Source organism: Schistocerca gregaria, chromosome 3 (genome assembly GCF_023897955.1).
Source record: "Schistocerca gregaria isolate iqSchGreg1 chromosome 3, iqSchGreg1.2, whole genome shotgun sequence".
In the NCBI taxonomy this organism is placed as follows: Eukaryota; Metazoa; Arthropoda; class Insecta; order Orthoptera; family Acrididae; genus Schistocerca; species Schistocerca gregaria.
Genome location: NC_064922.1, coordinates 883,359,165 through 883,378,655, shown reverse-complemented (window position 1 = coordinate 883,378,655; position 19,491 = coordinate 883,359,165). Strand labels below are relative to the sequence as shown.

The window sequence follows — 19,491 nt, the reverse complement described above, 5'->3', positions numbered from 1 at the left end:
AATACAGTAATACGGTACTATAGCCTATACAATATGAGGTGTGATGTGTTTCGGGATTTTCGAGTGACATGCAACAATTCTTGTCCTGTTGTGCCCTAGTTCGGCAGAAGTCGTGTAATTTCAGGGAAACAAATGAGTGCTACACCTACTATCAATCTTCCCTATGGTATCACCACTACCGTAATAGAAAGCTTCATACATTATACTGTACTTTCCAGTCTCTGTATAATATCTGGTTTTTGTGACGACTCTATTATTGCAGTTTATACTGTTTTTGCATGTCTGTCAGTCTATAAAACAATCTCAAGTCTGTCACATTAAAAATTAAGTGTTAGTTGGATTCCGATGCTCACAACAAAGTGATTTTCTAGTTGGCAATGTCATCAAACATTTCAGCAAAGTTCCTTCATAATGGCCGACAATGACTTAATACTATTATCTGTAGTTCAGTTTTACTTGTGACATCAGCAGTGTAGTGTGCTGATATTGGCAACACCATCTTCATATAATGCAAATGTTTTGTTATGAAATGTTCATTTTATAACTAATTTACTGAACGGAAAAGGATACATACAAGAATCTGCCAACCATAGAGCAAGAACAGATTTAATTATTTACTTCGTGGTGAAATGAATTCCCAGCATTGAATGGTCGTTGCCAACATCAACATGCTATGCCACCGACGACATAAGTAAAATTATACCTGGTCTGCAGTTGTGTGCACTGCAGTTGCATTGTCATTGCATTTGCAAGAAAAGCAGAAGAAAAGGAAACATACTTGGGTGAAGCCGTGTACTTCACGGCAAGATGCGAAAGATATACAACAGAATTTGCTATGGGAGCTGCAATTCGAGGATGTAAAGTCGCATGAAAACTCTTTTGGGAACAGATGAGAGTACATTTCAGTATGTGCTCAAGAAACTGGCTTCTCATATTATGATGCTGAACACTGTCCTCAGAAATGCTACATCGGCAAAAGACAGACTTACCATAATACTGCGATTTCTAGCTACTCTAGTGTACAGCACTGGTATAGCACTCTAATGCTGCAGTGCACATTGATGAAAAAAATACCAGAAACATTTGAAGCTATTTATAATGCACTGAAGGAGGAATATGTGAAGGTAAATAAATTTAATATATACTGCAGTTGTGAAAAATTTTTATTTCTTCAGAAGTTGTAGATTTTCTCCTTTATGTTCTCGGGAGGTATACCCTGGCGTACTTGACGGCTAATAGTATGTGCAGTTTTGTAATAACTCTCACTTTTTATTCTGTTTTTGTATTCAGGATGTTGTAAGCTACACAGTCCTTCATCTGCCTCGAATATTTCTATCAATTTCATTATATGTAATATATGTAAATTTGGGAGTCATATTGATTAACATTGTGTGTCAGACAACTGCAGTGATGATAGCGCTCCAGGTGGTTGATTTCTCCATGCAGTAAGCATAATACGAATGTTTCCTTTGATCAAATCTAAGGCAAGGCACTAGATTTGACCGAAGAAAATTTGACCAATGCCTAACTTTGACAGAGTTCCTTATTACACTATCAAATTGTATTATAAGGCCATACCAGGCCACTTCCCAGCAACCCACTCTGAAACACTGCATCGTGACTTGTGCACACTGTGGATATTTCACTGGGACATGAAAAAAAAGTATAATTGAGAAAACATACAAGTAAAAATGTATAAATGAAGTTTTAGTGTAATCTCTATTAATTTTGCTATTCTGAATGAAGATTTCATCCATTGAATAATAAGCAATAAAAATGGCTGGTTGATTTCCGTTTATAATGGCAGATATCACCATATCATAAATAAGTTCTCATGTAAATCTGAAAAAAGTGTGCAGTGGAGCTATGGCTATTCATGCTTGACTGCAAAGGTTTGTGGCTGACAATACGCTATTTGCCCTAAATCTCCTGACTTACTGTCTTAAAAGCATATTGCAACATGGTAAAGATTGCTGTAGATCACAGCTGCACCCTTTTTAGATAAAAGTCAGCAGAGAGCTATCCCATCTTAAAGGAAGTCTAACAAGAGGATTTCAATAATCCAAGGATTTAACACATTTCATCAAAATAGAAGAGATATTAGAGATAAAGGTAGTGAACTGCTTATAGAAAATAACTCTTGACATTATTGGTATATATCAAGTTATTTAAACTTGACAATTCAGAGCCTTCCTTTAACAGGATACAGATTAGCTGGCTTCATTTGAGTCTGTAGATGTATCAAAGCACTGCACTGAACAGGTATTTGAATGCTGTGCTAGGCAGTTGAATTTAGTGAAACTAAACTTCTAATGTTGTTATTTATAGCCCCCCCCGCCCCAAACTCTGATTTTAGAGCATTTTTGCTTGAGCTAGAGAGGGTTCTTGGTTCACTTTACTTATAGAAAGTGGCAAAATTAGTTGTAAGTGGTGATTTCAATATTAATTTTGTATGTGATTGTACAAAAAAAGGATGTTAGAAGAGCCCTTAAATTAACGTGATCTGATGCAGACTTTGCTTTTTTCAACCAGGGTGCAGGGGAACAGCAGCACAGCCATAGGCAATATTTTTATTCAGTCTTCATTTCTAGATGGTCATTCTGGTGGTAAAAGGGTGAATGGCCTTTCAGACCATGGTGCAGAAATTTTAACATTGAAAGGTTTTTGTACTCAAACAGACCTTTTATGTAATTACAAACTATGTAGAAAAGCTAATCCAAAGGTAATAGAGCTTTTTAAATCTCATTAAGGAACGAGAGTGGCAGGATGTTTATAGTGCTGATAACATTGATGACAAATATAATGCTTTCCTTAACACATTTCTCATGCTCTTTGAAAGTTGCTTTCCATTAGAACGTGCTAAACAAGATACTAGCAGTACAAGGGAGCCTGGGTGGCTGACTAGTCGGATAAGGATATCATGTAGAACAAAGTGGGAATAATTCAAAATGTTAGAAGTAGTCACAATCAAGCAGCAGTAACCCACTACAAACAGTACTGTAAGGTACTTAAAATTGTTACTAGGAAGGCAAAGAGTACGTGACACACAAATGGAATAGCTAATTCTTATAATAAAATTAAAATCTCGTGGTCAGTTTTGAAGGAAGTGTCTAGTCAGCAGCACATGGATGACAGTATAAAGTCAGTATGTAGTAGAAATGTTTCTGTTACTGAAAAGTAATGTGTTTAACAATCACTTTCTGAACATTGCTGGGGAATTAAATAAAAGATTTAGTTTCTACCAGGAATCTCATAACTCTGTTGGTACATGCCTACATAGGACTGATAACTAAAATTCTCCTCAGTGGTACTGACAAGGGAGAGGTTTACTTAATAATTAAATCACTGAAACCTAAGGATTCTCATAGATATGTTGGAGTATCTAGCAGAATATTAAAGTACTGTGCTGCACATGTTAGCCCTGTTCTTAGTCATATTTGTAATTTTTCCTTTAGGGATGGTCAGTTCCCTGAATAATTAAAGTACTCAGTAGTAAACCCGCTTTACAAAAAGGAGAAGTAGGCTATTTTAGATCTGTTTCTGTGCCATCAGTGTTTACTAAAGCTATTGAAAAGGTTGTGTATGTAAGGACAATTGATCATTTTATTTCACATAATATGCTATCAAATGTACAGTTTGTTTTAGAAGTGAAAATGCAATATTCTCTTTCCTCTGTGAGCTAATGAATGGATTACACAAAAAGTTTTGGATGAAAGGCATTGTTTTTTATTTAACTGCTGCATTTGGTTGTGTTTATCACAAAATATTGCTGCAGAAGCTGGACCATTATGGAGGGGAGTAGCTCACAATTGGTCCACCTCTTACTTTAACAATAGACAGCAAAAGTAATCATCCACAGTGTTAAGAATTGCTATGATGTAGGCTCTGACTGGGCATGTCACATGGGAGGTGCCCCAGGGATCAGTGCTTGGGCCTCTCCTGTTCCCTATTTATATAATGATATGCAGTATAGTATTACAGGTGATTCTAAAATATTTCTGTTTGCTGATGACAATAGCTTGGTAATACAGCATGTTGTGTGCAACATTGGGACTGTTTGAAATAGTGCAGTTCAAGACATAAGTTCTTGGCTTCTACACCCAGTTTTTACAGTTTCTAATACATGATTCATCAAAACCCGATTTCTTAATTTCTCAAAATGGGTATATGATTAGTGAAACTGAACAGTTCAAATTCCTAGGTGTTCAGATTGATTGTAGACTGCTTTGGAAAGCCCGTGTTCAGGATCTTGTTCAAAGACTTGTTGCTACCATTTTTACTATTAGAACAATATCTGAAGTAAGTGATAGTTTGACGTGAAAAGCAGTCTACTTTACTTACTTTCATTTGCTTATGACATATGGTATTATATTTTGGGGTAACTCTTCCCATTCTCAAAGGGTATTTTTGACTCAGAAATAGGCAGTTTGGACAAATAAGTTGTGTAAGTTCACGAACCTCTACTCCCCCCCCCCCCTCCCCCGATTAGTCTGATGTTACTTACCAAACAAAAGCTCTGCAGGTCGATAGACACACAAACATACACACAAAATTCAAGCTTTCGCAACCAACGGTTGCTTCTTCAGGAAAGAGGGAAGGAGAGGGAAAGACGAAAGGATGTGTGTTTTAAGGGAGAGGGTAAGGAGTCATTCCAATCCCGACACTCTCTCTCTCTCTCTCTCTCTCTCTCTCTCTCTCTCTCTCTCTCTCTCTCTCTTGCGCGCGCGCGCCGCCCCCCCCCCCCCCCCCCCCAACACACACACACACACACACACACACACACACACACACACCTGCACATACACAGGCACAAGCAGACATTTGTAAAGGCAAAGAGTTTGGGCAGAGATGTCAGTAGAGGCGGAAGTACAGAGGCAAAGATGTTGTTGAAAGACAGGTGAGGTATGAGCGGCAGTAACTTGAAATTAGCGGAGGTTGAGGCCTGGCGGATAACGAGAAGAGAGGATATACTGAAGGGCAAGTTCCCATCTCTGGAGTTCTGACAGGTTGGTGTTAGTGGGAAGTATCCAGATAACCTGGACAGTGTAACACGGTGCCAAGATGTGCTGGCCGTGCACCAAGTCATGTTTAGCCACAGGGTGATCCTCATTACCAACAAACACTGTCTGCCTGTGCCCATTCATGCAAATAGACAGTTTGTTGCTGGTCATTCCCACATAGAAAGCTTCACAGTGTAGGCAGGTCAATGGTAAATCACGTGGGTGCTTTCACACGTGGCTCTGCCTTTGCCCATGTACACCTTCCGGGTTACAGGACTGGAGTAGGTGGTGGTGGGAGGGCGCATGGGACAGGTTTTACACCGGGGGCAGTTACAAAGGTAGGAGCCAGAGGGTAGGGGAGGTGGTTTGAGGATTTCATAGGGATGAACTAAGAGGTTACGAAGGTTAGGTGGACGGCGGAAAGACACTCTTGGAGTGGGGAGGATTTCATGAAGGATGGATCTCATTTCAGGGCAGGATTTGAGGAAGTCGTGTCCCTGCTGGAGAGCCACATTCAGAGTCTGATCCAGTCCCGGAAAGTATCCTGTCACAAGTGTGGGGCACTTTTGTTGTTCTTCTGTGGGAGGTTCAGTGTTTGTGGAGATGAGGAAGTGGCTCTGGTTATTTGCTTCTGTACCAGGTCGGGAGGGTAGTTGTGGGATGCGAAAGCTGTTTTCAGGTTGTTGGTTTAATGGTTCAGGGATTCCGGACTGGAGCAGATTCGTTTGTCACGAAGACCTAGGCTGTAGGGAAGGGCCGTTTGATGTGGAATGGGTGGCAGCTGTCATAATGGAGGTACTTTGCTTGTTGGTGGGTTTGATGTGGACGGACGAGTGAAGCTGGCCATTGGACAGATGGAGGTCAACGTCAAGGAAAGTGGCATGGGATTTGGAGTAGGACCAGGTGAATCTGATGGAACCAAAGGAGTTGAGGTTGGAGAGGAAATTCTGGAGTTCTTCTTCACTGTGAGTCCAGATCATGAAGATGTCATCAATAAATTTGTTCCAAACTTTGGTTTGGCAGGCCTGGGTAACCACGAAGGTTTCCTCTAAGCAATCCATGAAAAGGTTGGCGTACGAGGGGGCCATCCTGGTACCCATGGCTGTTCCCTTTAATTGTTGGTATGTCTGGCCTTCAAAAGTGAAGTAGTTGTGGGTCAGGATGAAGCTGGCTAAGGTAATGAGGAAAGAGGTTTTAGGTAAGGCAGCAGATGATCGATGTGAAAGGAAGTGCTCCATCGCAGCGAGGCCCTGGACGTGCGGAATATTTGTGTATAACGAAGTAGCATCAATGGTTACAAGGATGGTTTCCGGGGGTAACAGACTGGGTAAGGATTCCAGGCGTTCGAGAAAGTGGTTGGTGTCTTTGATGAAGGATGGGAGACTGCATTAATGGGTTGAAGGTGTTGATCTACATAGACAGAGATACGTTCTGTGGGGGCTTGGAAACCAGTTACAATGGGGCGGCTGGGATGATAGGGTTTGTGAATTAGGAAGAAGGTAGAAGGTAGGGGTGCGGGGTGTCGGTGGGGTCAGGAGGTTGATGGAGTCAGGTGAAAGGTTTTGTAGGGGGTTCAAAGCATTGAGTTGTCGATAGAAACACACAAAAAAGTTGTGTGCCTATCGACAACTCAGCACTGTTTCTTTTTGGCGAATGGTCTCCCTTGATCCTACAATATGTGGTGTAGTGCATGGCGAGACTAAAGAATCCAAAAATGATATCAAATTACTGATTGTGTTTGTTCCCCAAACTTTCCTTTGAAAGAAGGACTGAAAGTAAAATTGGTCTATGAAAATCAATTGTTATCTATCTCAGCCTACATGCAGCAGCAGCGCCATTATAGTAAGCAATGGCTGTTGAAATCATTGTAAAATATTTTTTTCGTGTGAGGTTTTGGAGATATTAAATTTTTCATCTGAAAGTGTAGCTTATTGTTGTGTTTTGATGTCTTAACCTTTTGTGTGTGTCATAAATTTATTCTAGTTTTGATATTCTGCAGGATCAGCAGCGCAGGTTTCTTCTAGCTCTTGCTCTCGAGTGGCAGATGTCTGGGTTCTTACATTCATGTGCTGTTGAATGGGCCAGTGGATCCCAAAGTGTTGGTGGGTGTTCATTACCAGTGCTCCTCACCTGGGGCTGGGAGTTTGCTCTGGCTGTCAAGGATGAAGCAAGCAAACTTTGTAAGTTCATCCCATTGTTCATATCCGCTTACGTGGGTTTGAGGTATTTCTTCACTTTCACCAGAAAAATAAAAATTGTGCATTGGAATGGGACTGTGTTTTTAATAGTAAGAAGTACATTACAAGTAAATTGAATATAGTGCATTGTTATATGATTTGTAGAGACAGATGTTCCCAGATCTGAACAATTCTGTTAAATGGCTGTGTGATACATAGACGAAATGACAGTATTAAAACTTCAGAACACTTGGATGCTGTAGATTGTATTCTTTCTCAGTATGCTGTGTCAATCTGAAAGTAAAAGTGGGTGCTGTTTTGTTTTTCTGCCACATTTAACAGTAACTCTAAAAACCCTAACTCAAATGAAAGGTTACTGTTAGAAATAAACTGAAATGGGTAGGAGGTTACACATATTCAAAGTGAGGGCCCATATTTGCCATAATGTTGCATCTGACAGATATCAGGTACTTTTTTGCTCTTTCAGTGCAACTTACACCAAACCCAGATATCCACGCAGAAAAATATTTATGCTGAAGTAATTTACTTGGTACATACTGCAGCTCTGCTCAGTATAGTTAAATTAGTGAAATATTTTCACAATTTACACAATTGATTTGTAGTTTTATATTGTTTTATGCAATTACAGTTTTGGCACTATTGCTATATACCTATCAGTTTTGAACAGAAATAGTTCACGAGTACATAATTGAGTTAAAATTAAAATGATGAAGCACAGCAATCGGTCATCCTTTCCTTTCAGGCTTTATTAAAGCAAATCTAGATTTTGGCTAGTAACTAGCCATTATCAAGGCAGTATTTCAGAGTTTTAATACATGTTCTAGTATGTCGGTCCCCTATTGTTCAGGCTCATGTCAGTTCATTCAAGACTACTGTTACTTAATGTTATTCCATTGCATTTCGTAGATAAATTTCCTTCGTGCTTCTCTCTGCCATTTAACTTCTCCAGTGTAAGGACTACTAGTATAATTTAAATGACTTCACATTTACCTTTCAGTGATTTAATATGTACACACACTTCTGTTCTGTAGGTGGTGATATACTCAATAGATAATGTGTAAAACATGTCAGCATGCATGTAATCTTTCTTGGCACAAACATTACTTTTTATAGTAAATGTTGTTAATTGATGCCACGAGGTCATGTGACTGTAACTGAAAAAATACTGTATGTCACACTCGTGTGATCTGAGACTGTGCCACAGACAATTTCACAACTCTGTCCTGTTCATTGTTGTGATATACTTGATGTTGCTGCATCTTGTGAAACTTTACGAAATGCCTTCTCTGAAAACTACCTAGAACAGATAGTTAGGACCGCCACTCATGATGGAAATCTACTGGACCTAACGGCAACAAATAGATCTGACCGCTTTGAGGATGCCACATCGAAACTGCCATCAGTGACCGCACTGCTGTTGTGGCAGAAGTGATTACCAAAGTACAGAAGACAACTAAAACAAACAGAAAGATATAGTTGTTCAGCAAATTCGATAAAAAATCAGTAGTGTCGTATCTCAATGAGGAACTTCAAATGCTCAGCACAGGACAGGAGCATGTAGAGGAACTATCGTTCAAGTTTAAAAGAATAGTTGACTATGCCCTGGCTACATACGTACCCAGAACAGTTCAGAATGGAAGGCAAACTGCAAGGTATAAAGCCACCGTAAAGAAACATCTAAAGAAACAGTTTACTGCATAGTAGGCATAAAACAAAGCATAGGGCTATAGATAGAGAGATGTTGAATGAAACGTGTTTGGCTGTTGAGACAGCAATGCATGATGTCTTCAGTGTCTACTGTAGCAGAATATTGCCAAGCGATCTTTCACAGAACCCAGAGAAATTGTGGTTGTAGGTAAAGGCTGTCAGTGGCACAAAGTTAGTGTCCAGTTCCTAGCGAATGAGACAGGAACTGAAAGTGAAGGTTGCAAAGCAAAAGCTTTAGTGCTTAACTCAGTTTTCAAATGTTCCTGTACAAAGAAAAACTCTAGAGAATTGCCCCAATTTAAACCTCATATCACTGAAAAGATGAATGACAAAAGTGTCTGTGGTACTGAGAAACAGCTGAAATCATTAAAACTGAACAAAGCTCCAGCTCCCCATATGGAATCCCTGTCAGATTCTATTTGAGGCAGACTTAGCCCCTCTTCTAACTATTATCTAGCGTAGATCCCTTGAACAAAACACTGTCCCCAGTTCTCGGAAAAAGGCACAGGGGACATCCGTCTACAGGAAGGGTAGTAGAAGTGATCCACAGAACTACCGTCTAATGTCCTTGACATTGATTTGTTATAGAATCTTAGAACATACTCTGAGTTCAAACATAATGAGGTAGCTTGAACCCAATGACCACGTCAGCGCCAACTTACACGGATTCAGAAAACATTGATCATGCAAAACCCAACTGGCAATTTCTTCACATGATGTACTGAAAGCAGCCAGGTAGATGCTGTGTTTCTTGATTTCCGAAAAGCATTTGACTCAGTACCACAACTACACTGATTGTCATTTGTATATCATATGGGTCATTAAGTGAAATTTGTGACTGGATTGAGGACTGTTCGGTAGGGAGGACACAGCACATTATCTTGCTGTTCATGTTGTATATTAATAACCTTGCAGACAACAGGCTTCTTCCAGATGATGCAGTTATCTATGATGCAGTTATCTATGATGCAGTTATCTATGATGCAGTTATCTATGATGCAGTTATCTATGATGCAGTTATCTATGATGCAGTTATCTATGATGCAGTTATCTATGATGCAGTTATCTATGATGCAGTTATCTATGATGCAGTTATCTATGATGCAGTTATCTATGATGCAGTACTATCTGAAAGACACTGCTTAAATATTCAGTCAGAACTTGAAAAGATTTCATTGTGGTGCAAAGATTGGCAGCTTGCTGTAAATGTTGAGAAATTTAAAATTGTGCACACCATAAAATGAAAAAAAAAATTGGTGACATACACCTATAATATCAGTGAGTCACTGTTGGAATCAGCCAACTCGTACAAGTGCCTGGGGATACTTTGTAGGGATATGAAATGGAGTGATCACATTGGTTCAGTTCTGGGTAAAGCAAGTTGTAGACTTAGGTTTATTGTTGGAATACTGGGGAAATGCCATCAGTCTACAAAGGAGATTGCTTTCAAATCACTCATGCAACGAGTTCTGAAATGAAATGTTGCTCAAATGTACGAGATAAGACTAATAGGGTATACTGAATGTATATAGAGAAGGTCAGCAGGAATGATGACAGGTTTGTTTAATCCATGGGAAAGTGTCACAGAGATACTGAAGAAATTGAACTAGCAGACTCTTGAAGACAGACTTAAACTATCCTGGGAAAGCTTATTAACAAAGTTTCAAGAACTGGCTTTCAATGGGTACTCTAGCAATGTACTACAAACACCCACACACCCCCCCCCCCCCCATGTATCTCTCAGAAATGAGTTGCGAGGAAAAGATTAGAATAATTACTGCAGGCACACTGGCATTCAAACAGTAACTCTTTCTGTACTATATGTGAATGGAACACGAAGAAACAATAATAACTGGTACAATAGGTCATACCCTCTGCCATGCACCTCACAGTGGTTTGTAGAGTATAGATGTAGATCAACTCCCATAGCATCATTATGCTGCTCTTTCATTGCAGTGTTGGGAGCAGAGTAGATTGGTATGAAATACAAATCTTAATTTGAACATGGGGCAAACCAGGTGGTGTCATCCCGGATCATGTAAGAAACTGATTGCCTGTCCTTATGACAGAACAGGCAACTGCAGAAACTGTTTTTCTGGCGTACAGCAAATGTTCTAGGCAAAGCCGCACTGCTCATTGACCTATATGTGTAATGGAATTGGCAATAATGGTTCAACCATTACGTGGGTTTGCCAATTAACATAAAGCTAGGGCGTTGTATGCCAAGAGCTTTCACACCATAGCCAACAGCAGCTGAAGGTTGCGGATTAACTCCCATGATTGTAAAATCAAAATTCGTTTCTACATGTGCAATATTTGTTAAAATAATGCGTGGAATAAATAAATGAAATGCATTAAGAACAGTGCTTATAGGAACTCGTTTGAAATGGGTTACGGCGATATAAAAATTTCCGCGTACAGTTATAACACTCGGAAGTATCCAAATTCTTTTCATATTCTTTGATCCTGCTTATTAGGTGCTAGCAGCAGTATGGGTGAAGTTGCCCGAATGTAATCAGTTACCCATGAGCTGCATTGCTTCACTACTTTTGGATGAATACAAGTACATACACACACACTATTATTGTACTTACTGTTTGTGGCCCCCCTCCCCCTGCCCATCCAACTGCTCCTGTCTGGCACTGAATATGTGCAACAAAACATATACATTTCTCTGCATCAGACAAAAATTAAACTGATCAATAGCAGATTAAAAAGATCATTGCAACAGGCAATAAAGTATCCACTGGAGCAAACACAGGCGAATGTGAATCGGAAGATGAGAGTACTCTGGTTTACACCAGAGACAGGTTTGTTGGTGGGCAAGTGCTAGAAAACATTTGGTCATGTTTGGTATGCATTCGTTGGTGCTCTCTCATGTCCATCTAGTCGTCAGTCTTTTTGCAAAGCATCGGGGGAAGCTCACCTTGTGTCGTCTCCAATTTGGCACTGGCATCATACTGTTTTGCATGTGAACTGCTGAAACTACTTTATGTTGATTGTTGTTAGTTAATGCCCTGCTTTTAAATTTCCTCAAGTGTAATGAAGAGCTAGTGATTGGTGTTGACTGACATATGTGCAGAGTTTTGGAATAATACTGAAAGAAGGCTGGAGCTGCAGTCCAGTATAAATTGCATTACCTCCAAGCGTTTCATGCTTACGTACAAATTGACACCTAGCTACCTACTTACTCTGCTACATCGTTTTGCTTGCTTTGTCAGAAACAGTGAGCAAAATAATCCTGTCTTACTTTCAAAGGTTTACATCATACCCACAACCCATGTTGTTATCAGTTGCAATGATGTGCGAGGATTATCAAAAATGACATTTGTAGAGTTGGCACACCATTGCTCATTATATTGTGTTGTTCTATCTTCCTTTCAGTGTAAAAGCTTGTTCACAGATATGAACGAATGATAGTGAACACTGGCAAATTCTCTGTGAACGTTTGTCTGCTTGTGATCAGTTTCATTTTCTATGCTTGTTGTTTCTGTGTGCTCTAGTACATACCAGTTGCTAGAAAACAGAAATGATACAATGACTTTTCCTTGTTTGTGGAAATACACTTTTAAAATGGGGTCATTGTGGACATTTTACTGTTGTTTTTACTTATTCATCAAATGTCAGCACATGACCTACCTTGAGCTTTGTCAATATGTTTTATCGGTTTCAGTTTTCACCTTCCATTCGAAAATGGCTCTACAGCCAAAACCGCGATAAATGACAAAAACTTAGTCAAATGAAGGCAATGATTTCATTTAAAAATGATCTCGTACATTTCCTGTCCAGAAAGCACAGTTGCTGCATTGTATCAACGCCAAAGATCGGTAAAATTTGGACAGCATTGAGTGCTTAGAGCGTTTTGTTAGTTGTTACTCATAACTAATACACAAACATCAAAAAAAGTTTTGCATCACCTCGATTCCAAACGTTCCGGAACCTGTACAGAAAATTGGAATAGAGATCAATATAGACATCACTTCCACCCTTCTTATTGCTCATGAAAACCACACATGGCATGTAGTACCACTATACAGCGAGACCTTCAGAAGTGGTGGTGGTGCAGATCGCTGTACACATCGGTACCTCTAATACCCAGTAGCACATTCTCTTCCATTAATGAGTGCCTGTATTCACCATGGCATACTATCCACAAGTTCATCAAGGCTCTGTTGGTCCAGATTGTCCCACTCCTCAACGGCAATTCAACGTAGATCCCTCAGAGTGGTTAGTGGATCACGTCGTCCATAAACAGCCCTTTTCAGGCTATCCCAGGCATATTTGATAGGGTTCACATCTGGAGAACATGCTGACCACTCTAGTAGAGGGAAGTCGTTATCCTGAAGGAATTTATTCACAAGATATGCATGATGGGGGCACGAATTGTCATCCATGAAGACTAATGCCTCACCAATATGCTGCCGATATGGTTGCACTATTGGTCGGTGGATGGCATTCAGGTATTCTACAGCCGTTACGGTGCCTTCTATGACCACCAGCGGCGTATGTCGCCCCACTTAATGTCACCTCAGAACAGCAGGGAACCTCCACCTTGCTACACTTGCTGCACAGTGTATCTAAGGCGTTCAGCCTGACCGGGTTGCCTCCAAACACGTTTCTGACGGTTGTCTAGTTCAAGGCATATGCAACACTCATCAGTGAAGAGAACGTGATGTGATGCCAGTCTTGAGCGGTCCATTTGGCATGTTGTTGGGCCTATCTGTACCGCACTGCACGGTGTCATGGTTGCAAAGACAGACCTCGCCATGGATGCCGAGAATGAATTTGCGCATCATGCAGCCTATTACACACAGTTTGAGTCATAAAACGACATCATGTGGCTGCACAAAAAGCATTATTCATCATGGTGGTGTTACTGTCGGGGTTCCTTAGTCATAATCTCTAGGCAGCTGTTATTACTGCAGTAGTAGCCCTTGGACGGCCTGAGCGAGGCATGTCATTGACAGTTCTGTCTCTCTGTATCTCCTCCGTGTCCGAACAACACCACTTTGGTTCACTCAGACACGCTTGGACACTTCCCTTGTTGAGAGCCCTTTCTGGCACAAAGTAACAATGCAGACTTGGTCGAACCGTGGTATTGACCATCTAGGCATGGTTGAACTACAGACAACATGAGCTGTGTACCTCATTCCTGGTGGAATGACTGGAACTGATCAGCTGTCGGACCCCCTCCGTCTATTAGGTGTCGCTCATGCATGGTTGTTTACATCTTGGGGCGGGTTAAGTGATATCTCAGAACTGTCGAAGGGACTATGTCTGTGATACAATATCCACAGTCGTCTGTCTTCAGGAGTTCTGGGTACCGGGGTAGTGCAGAACTTTGTTTGATGTGTGTATTTATTCAGAAATGAATTGAAGACCCACTTCTGTAACCTTTCTTAAACTTTGATAGGAAATCTGAACATTTTTACATGATGATATGTGTGCCTGTCCCTTCACACCTGTCCCTGTACAGTTGATATATTTGCGGCCACTTGGTACAATTACTCGATTCACTAGTGACACTTTTATCAGAAATGGCTGTATTTCAGATGCCAGCCAGTGGAAAGTAACTTAGGGCTGCTTGCGGTCAGGCAAGGTTTGCCACAAATTTTACTGAATGGAGTATCATCTAGTGGTTGATGCCACAAGTAAGGGTGTGATGCTGTTGCCACCAGGTGGCTGTGCTTTGACGAAGGTTACCTGCCCGAGTAAGCGGACAGTCACTTTTTCTTACATGATCTGGGGTGTCATATTTGTAACAGTAAGAAATGAAGCCAGTGTTAAATAATTAATTCTTAAATTTTGAAATCGAAATGGGTTAATTTATTTGAAGAAGTTACATACTTCCCAGCCGTGTGCATAACGCTCTTGGCCTGAATATTTTCTAACAACCATATAAATATGAAACAACTTCTGTGCGAGAGCTTACAGGGCTGTTGTGCTGCTGTAAACAGAAGGAAAATATTACTATTCCCAATGAAACTGGGAGGCTTTTTTATAAGCATATTGCACATAAAGAAATATTAGCAAAGCACTTATCAAAAAACTGATGCTGTAATTCCTTCAAGCTCGCAGCACCAAGGAAGTCACAAACACTCAGTTTTCCGTTTTGTGGTGCAATGCTGCATACCAAATCCATTACCTGAATCTGCCTTTCAGACTGGATAACTGACTGTCAAACTTACAATTTTCACTAACAGCTGTAACTCTAACCTGAGCCATAACTTTCTACAAAAAGAATAGTGTGTAAAACTAAGTTGCTGCTAGCTAACAGGAATCCATAAGTAGTCATATGTTGGCAAAATTTCATTTTACCTTGCAAAAGGTCTCAAGACCACAAACCTGCATTTTCCAATATCAGTAGTATAGGGAATTGTTATTGAATAGTAAAGGCGTGCGAAACGTTCGGCACAGAGTAGCATGTGTAAAATCGCATGCAAGCACTGTGTGAAATTATGTTGGTCAGTCAGGCAGAGGTGTGGCAATTACGATTTTAGCATATGAGGGAAGCTGTGGTCAAAAATATTGTTGCCTGAGAGAAGTTGGGGACAAAGAGATCAATTCAAACTATGGGAAACGTATTTTTACATACAAATTAGGGTGTGACATTTTACATATTGTTATGAGAGCAAAAATACGATACTGGGAGTATTTGAAATAAATGATACAAACTGCCATTTCACTTTTATATGACCAAACACAACTTTTTTCTTCTCTGTAAAGTTTAGTTAGTTACACAAATGTTAAATTTCAGTAGTAAGTTAAACTTTATTTTTAATCTATTTTTAAATGTAGATTTCTGCAAAAATCCTTTATTTTTAATTTATCTTAACTGTAGTAATTAATACATAGTAAAAAAAGTACTATGTCCCTTTCTAAAAACTTTCTACCTCACTATTTTATGTACATCCTGTATCAGTAATATTTTACGTCGCCTGTCACTTTGGATGTGGTTGTGCCAGTGAGTTGTCATCTGTTGATGGCTTAAGAAACCAAATGTGGTCAAATAGATATTTTTCAAAACATTAGAAAAGCATGTCCTTTGTAATGTTTTTGTTCATTATTACTAGTGTAACAAATGGCTCATATTTTAGGTGCACCACTTTTTGATCACTCGGGCACAAAACTGGACCGTGCTGGCCGGCGTATGCTAAGCATGTATCGAAACCAGCTCGGCCATTTGGCAAAACTCTTCAGCGGAGTGTTAACATCACCCAAGATTCCAAAAATTTATGGTACGTAAACAGTGTAGATATCATTGAATTACAGGGATAGTTCTATTAACCCTTAGTAAACCTTCTTGTTTTGTTATTATAAATAGGGGTGATATGATTGTGCCTTGATGCTTTATCAAATCTGGAAAACTGTTTAAATGTATTTTTGAAGTCTTTTTGCCTTTGACTAGCAGCCTTTTCAGTCACGATGAATACAGTTTTGACTGAAGAGTCATTTTCAAGTGTAAATTATGAATTACACCATTTGTCCTAAAATTCCATGGTGTATAAGCAACACCAGCACATTAACTATGATGGGAGCTTGAACTAATATCTGTAAACAATAGATGTGCATTCAATGCATCAGTTGTGAGCAGGCTGTGTTAAGTAGTGGCTGTAGAGCCATAGTGTGTCCATGTTGTTATGCGACAAATCGTAGTGGAGCAACATGTTTCTAAATAAAGTGTTTGACATTCTCCAAAATGTTTTGAAGAAGGGAAAAGTGTGTGCAAAGTTTGTCCTACATATTTTGACTTTTGAACAAAAATGACGCATAGATATCTGGCTCAACTTAATTGATATGAAACTGATGCTCATTGTCCAATGGACTGGACATAAAATTGATATTTGTGGCACTAATGACTAGCTGACAAGTCTCTCCCAATGGGAATTGCCCCATCCCCCAACCCCCATGCATACACACACACAGAAAAGATTTAGTGTTTGTACACTGAGACTTCTGTTGCTGTTGCAACAAGCTTGATACCTGTCACGTGGAGAGAAACACACAGTTGCTTGGCCTTCTGAGGGCCTATGCCATATACCTGGGAACTTTAAGCTCTCAGGTTTTCAAATCTCATCTGATGCAGTTCCCAGCAATTAGTCTTTCCTTCTCATCCTGTCCGTAGGGTGTGTCCCCTGACCTGTGATTCTGGGTGACTTTCCTGAGGTCTATCCATTTTCCTAAACCTCTCCAGTCCTTTGCCTTCACACCTCTTCCTTTCCCTTCAACCCTGCTGCCTTAGTGGGAGCCACCGGCTCCGAAAGCATGAGTGTGCATGTACCTATGTGTGTAATTGCTGACTTGTAACAGCAAGAAGGGTCTTGAAAAGTACATTTAAAGCAAGTGAGACTTGTTTCACATTGTATGAAAGCCTTTAGATCAGGTTTTTACACTAAATGTGCCCTTGGAGCAAGCTGTGAGCAGCAAGGTGTGAGCACAGAGTGCAGCGAGCACAGGACTCCCACTATCTGCAAGGAACAAAGAATGGGGAGCCGAATGGAGAGTCGAATGAAGGATATAACTGCTGCCGAAGCATGTTTGTCAGTCAATTTAAATCTGTGATCAGCTACATGGAAATCATTACATGAAATGTTATTGCTACAAACGGTTATCTTATTAACATGTACTTATACATTTTTCTTAATTTACTTTGTGAGTTGTTATACAAAAATGAAATTGTTGAAGTGTCAGATTCTCAGTTCTTTCACTTTCCCCTTAGCAATTGCTTCTGTGGTAGGAGTAATTATTGTTGTGCAATTTAGATGCAATGTGCATTTTGGATTTCGATGTGACTGCAGTATGCTCAGGCACATTGTCTTACTTTTTGTTGCAATGAGCAGTTGTTCAGAAGCAGACAGCGCACCAAACATTGATTATTATCATAGCAGCCTGTTTGTGCAAACAAGAAAATCCATCCTGATGGACTTCTCTGTAGAATTCCAAGATGTTTTTCTTGTACTGACATTTGTCTTTGTATTGTCTGTTACATTGCAGATCAATAATTTCTAGTTGTTGTTCAGGACAAATTTCTTCAATATTCACTGAATATGGAGAGGAGAACAGATCAAAATCACTTCCTGATGCCATCAGATCTTAAAAACGTTGCTCAAATTGTCCCTTAAGGGATATTAAAATCGTGATTAATGTTGAAAGTGTTTTTTAACAACAGCATCTTGCACAGCCGAAAATTTAGGGAAATGAGCTAGATTTCCTTTTACCCGCTGCTGTTTTCCATACCTATCATTTTGTGTGAAAAGGTAAGAATCCTCTCACAGGGGATTGAGATACGAAGACTTTCTGTGTTACGTAGTGGCTTCTCGCCATTGCTGCTATTAGGTGGCACTGCTGTCAAAACCGACACTATCACATTTCATATGTGGCACTTCTCCCATGTTGCCGTGGACATATGGTGCTTGTGCATTTCCCTCACTCCCCTCCATGGCGCAACTGCTCGGCTTGCAAGTAAGAAAGTGAGTGGGCACGAGTGCTCATGCTTGAAATCTGCATGTTGTTAAGCCCTGCCGTACAGGATCATTTATTTTTTTTTTTATTCTTTAAGTTCCAGATTCCGTTGAAAAGCAGGCAAAGGCCCTTGAAATGATTTCACTATATTTTGAAGTTGTTCAATGGTTCATGAATGCAGGATTACTCCCAGAGTTTCCAGATGATGGTGTGTCATATGGAGGAGATCTACTGATGGAAGATCATCACAAACTTTTGCCATATCCTGCATCTGTAATTAAGAAGTTCTACGAGGACAGGTGAGTAAATATTTCAGTAGCCGATGTAGTGCTTTAACTGTTTACATTATTCATATTCCACCAAGAACATTCTATTACCATAATCACATTGCTTTAAGTTCTTTAACTTTATATATTTAATTTGACATTACAAACCTGTTGCATAGGCAACAAAGTGTTCTTTGGGAAAAAGTGAACATTAAGCTGAATGATCGTAGCAGAAAATGTGATGTCTTATCTTCTTACTTTAGGAATGATCTTGTGATAAAAATAAGAAACGCTACCTAGCTTCATCACTCTATAAAAGCTTTTATAACTTTGTGAGAGTGGAGACACTTGTCTCTTCCCTGTTTTCTCATGGGTTAATCTGTATGTCCCAAGGCATGGTATTTTGGAAATTGTACATGATCCTGAATAGAGCAGTTGTCACTTATTCAGTTTGCCAAATTTTGTCGATTTAGGGTGCGTCTGTAAGAAGACTCTTTGCCCTTCAGAAAATTGTGTAATACATTTCAATTTCTTATTATAAATTTTCTTTCTGTAATCGGCCCCCTTTTCTAGTACAATCGTGGCTTGTTTAATTTTGTCGTGTAGTGTCATTTCTGTAGTGGGTACTTTTGGTATGGGCAACTCCCACCCATTCGTTTGGTTTGTCTGGTACATCAACTTATTAGGTGTGAAACCTGTTGAAGAATGTGGAAGCTTATTGACAACTTCCATGAAGGGAGTTACATATTCTACCCATCAGGTGAGTTTGTGAGGGGGTAATAAACTGGTTAAATTCTTTAAAGGCTCGTTCTACTGGGCTTGCCCTGTGAGGTCATAAATTGTTTCCACTTTTGCCCA

The 19,491-nt window shown here is 39.8% G+C and overlaps 1 protein-coding gene across 2 annotated transcripts in view; it reads left to right on the top strand.

Moving 5' to 3' along the window:
* LOC126355049 (platelet binding protein GspB) overlaps positions 1–19,491 on the top strand; it is a 309,208-nt gene that overhangs the window by 66,580 nt on the left and 223,137 nt on the right. For both annotated transcript variants that reach the window (XM_050005202.1, XM_050005201.1), the window contains exons 10-12: positions 7,000–7,180; positions 16,003–16,143; positions 18,465–18,666. In XM_050005202.1, coding sequence (XP_049861159.1) covers positions 7,000–7,180; positions 16,003–16,143; positions 18,465–18,666 — 524 coding nt within the window. The remainder of the gene's footprint in view (positions 1–6,999; positions 7,181–16,002; positions 16,144–18,464; positions 18,667–19,491) is intronic.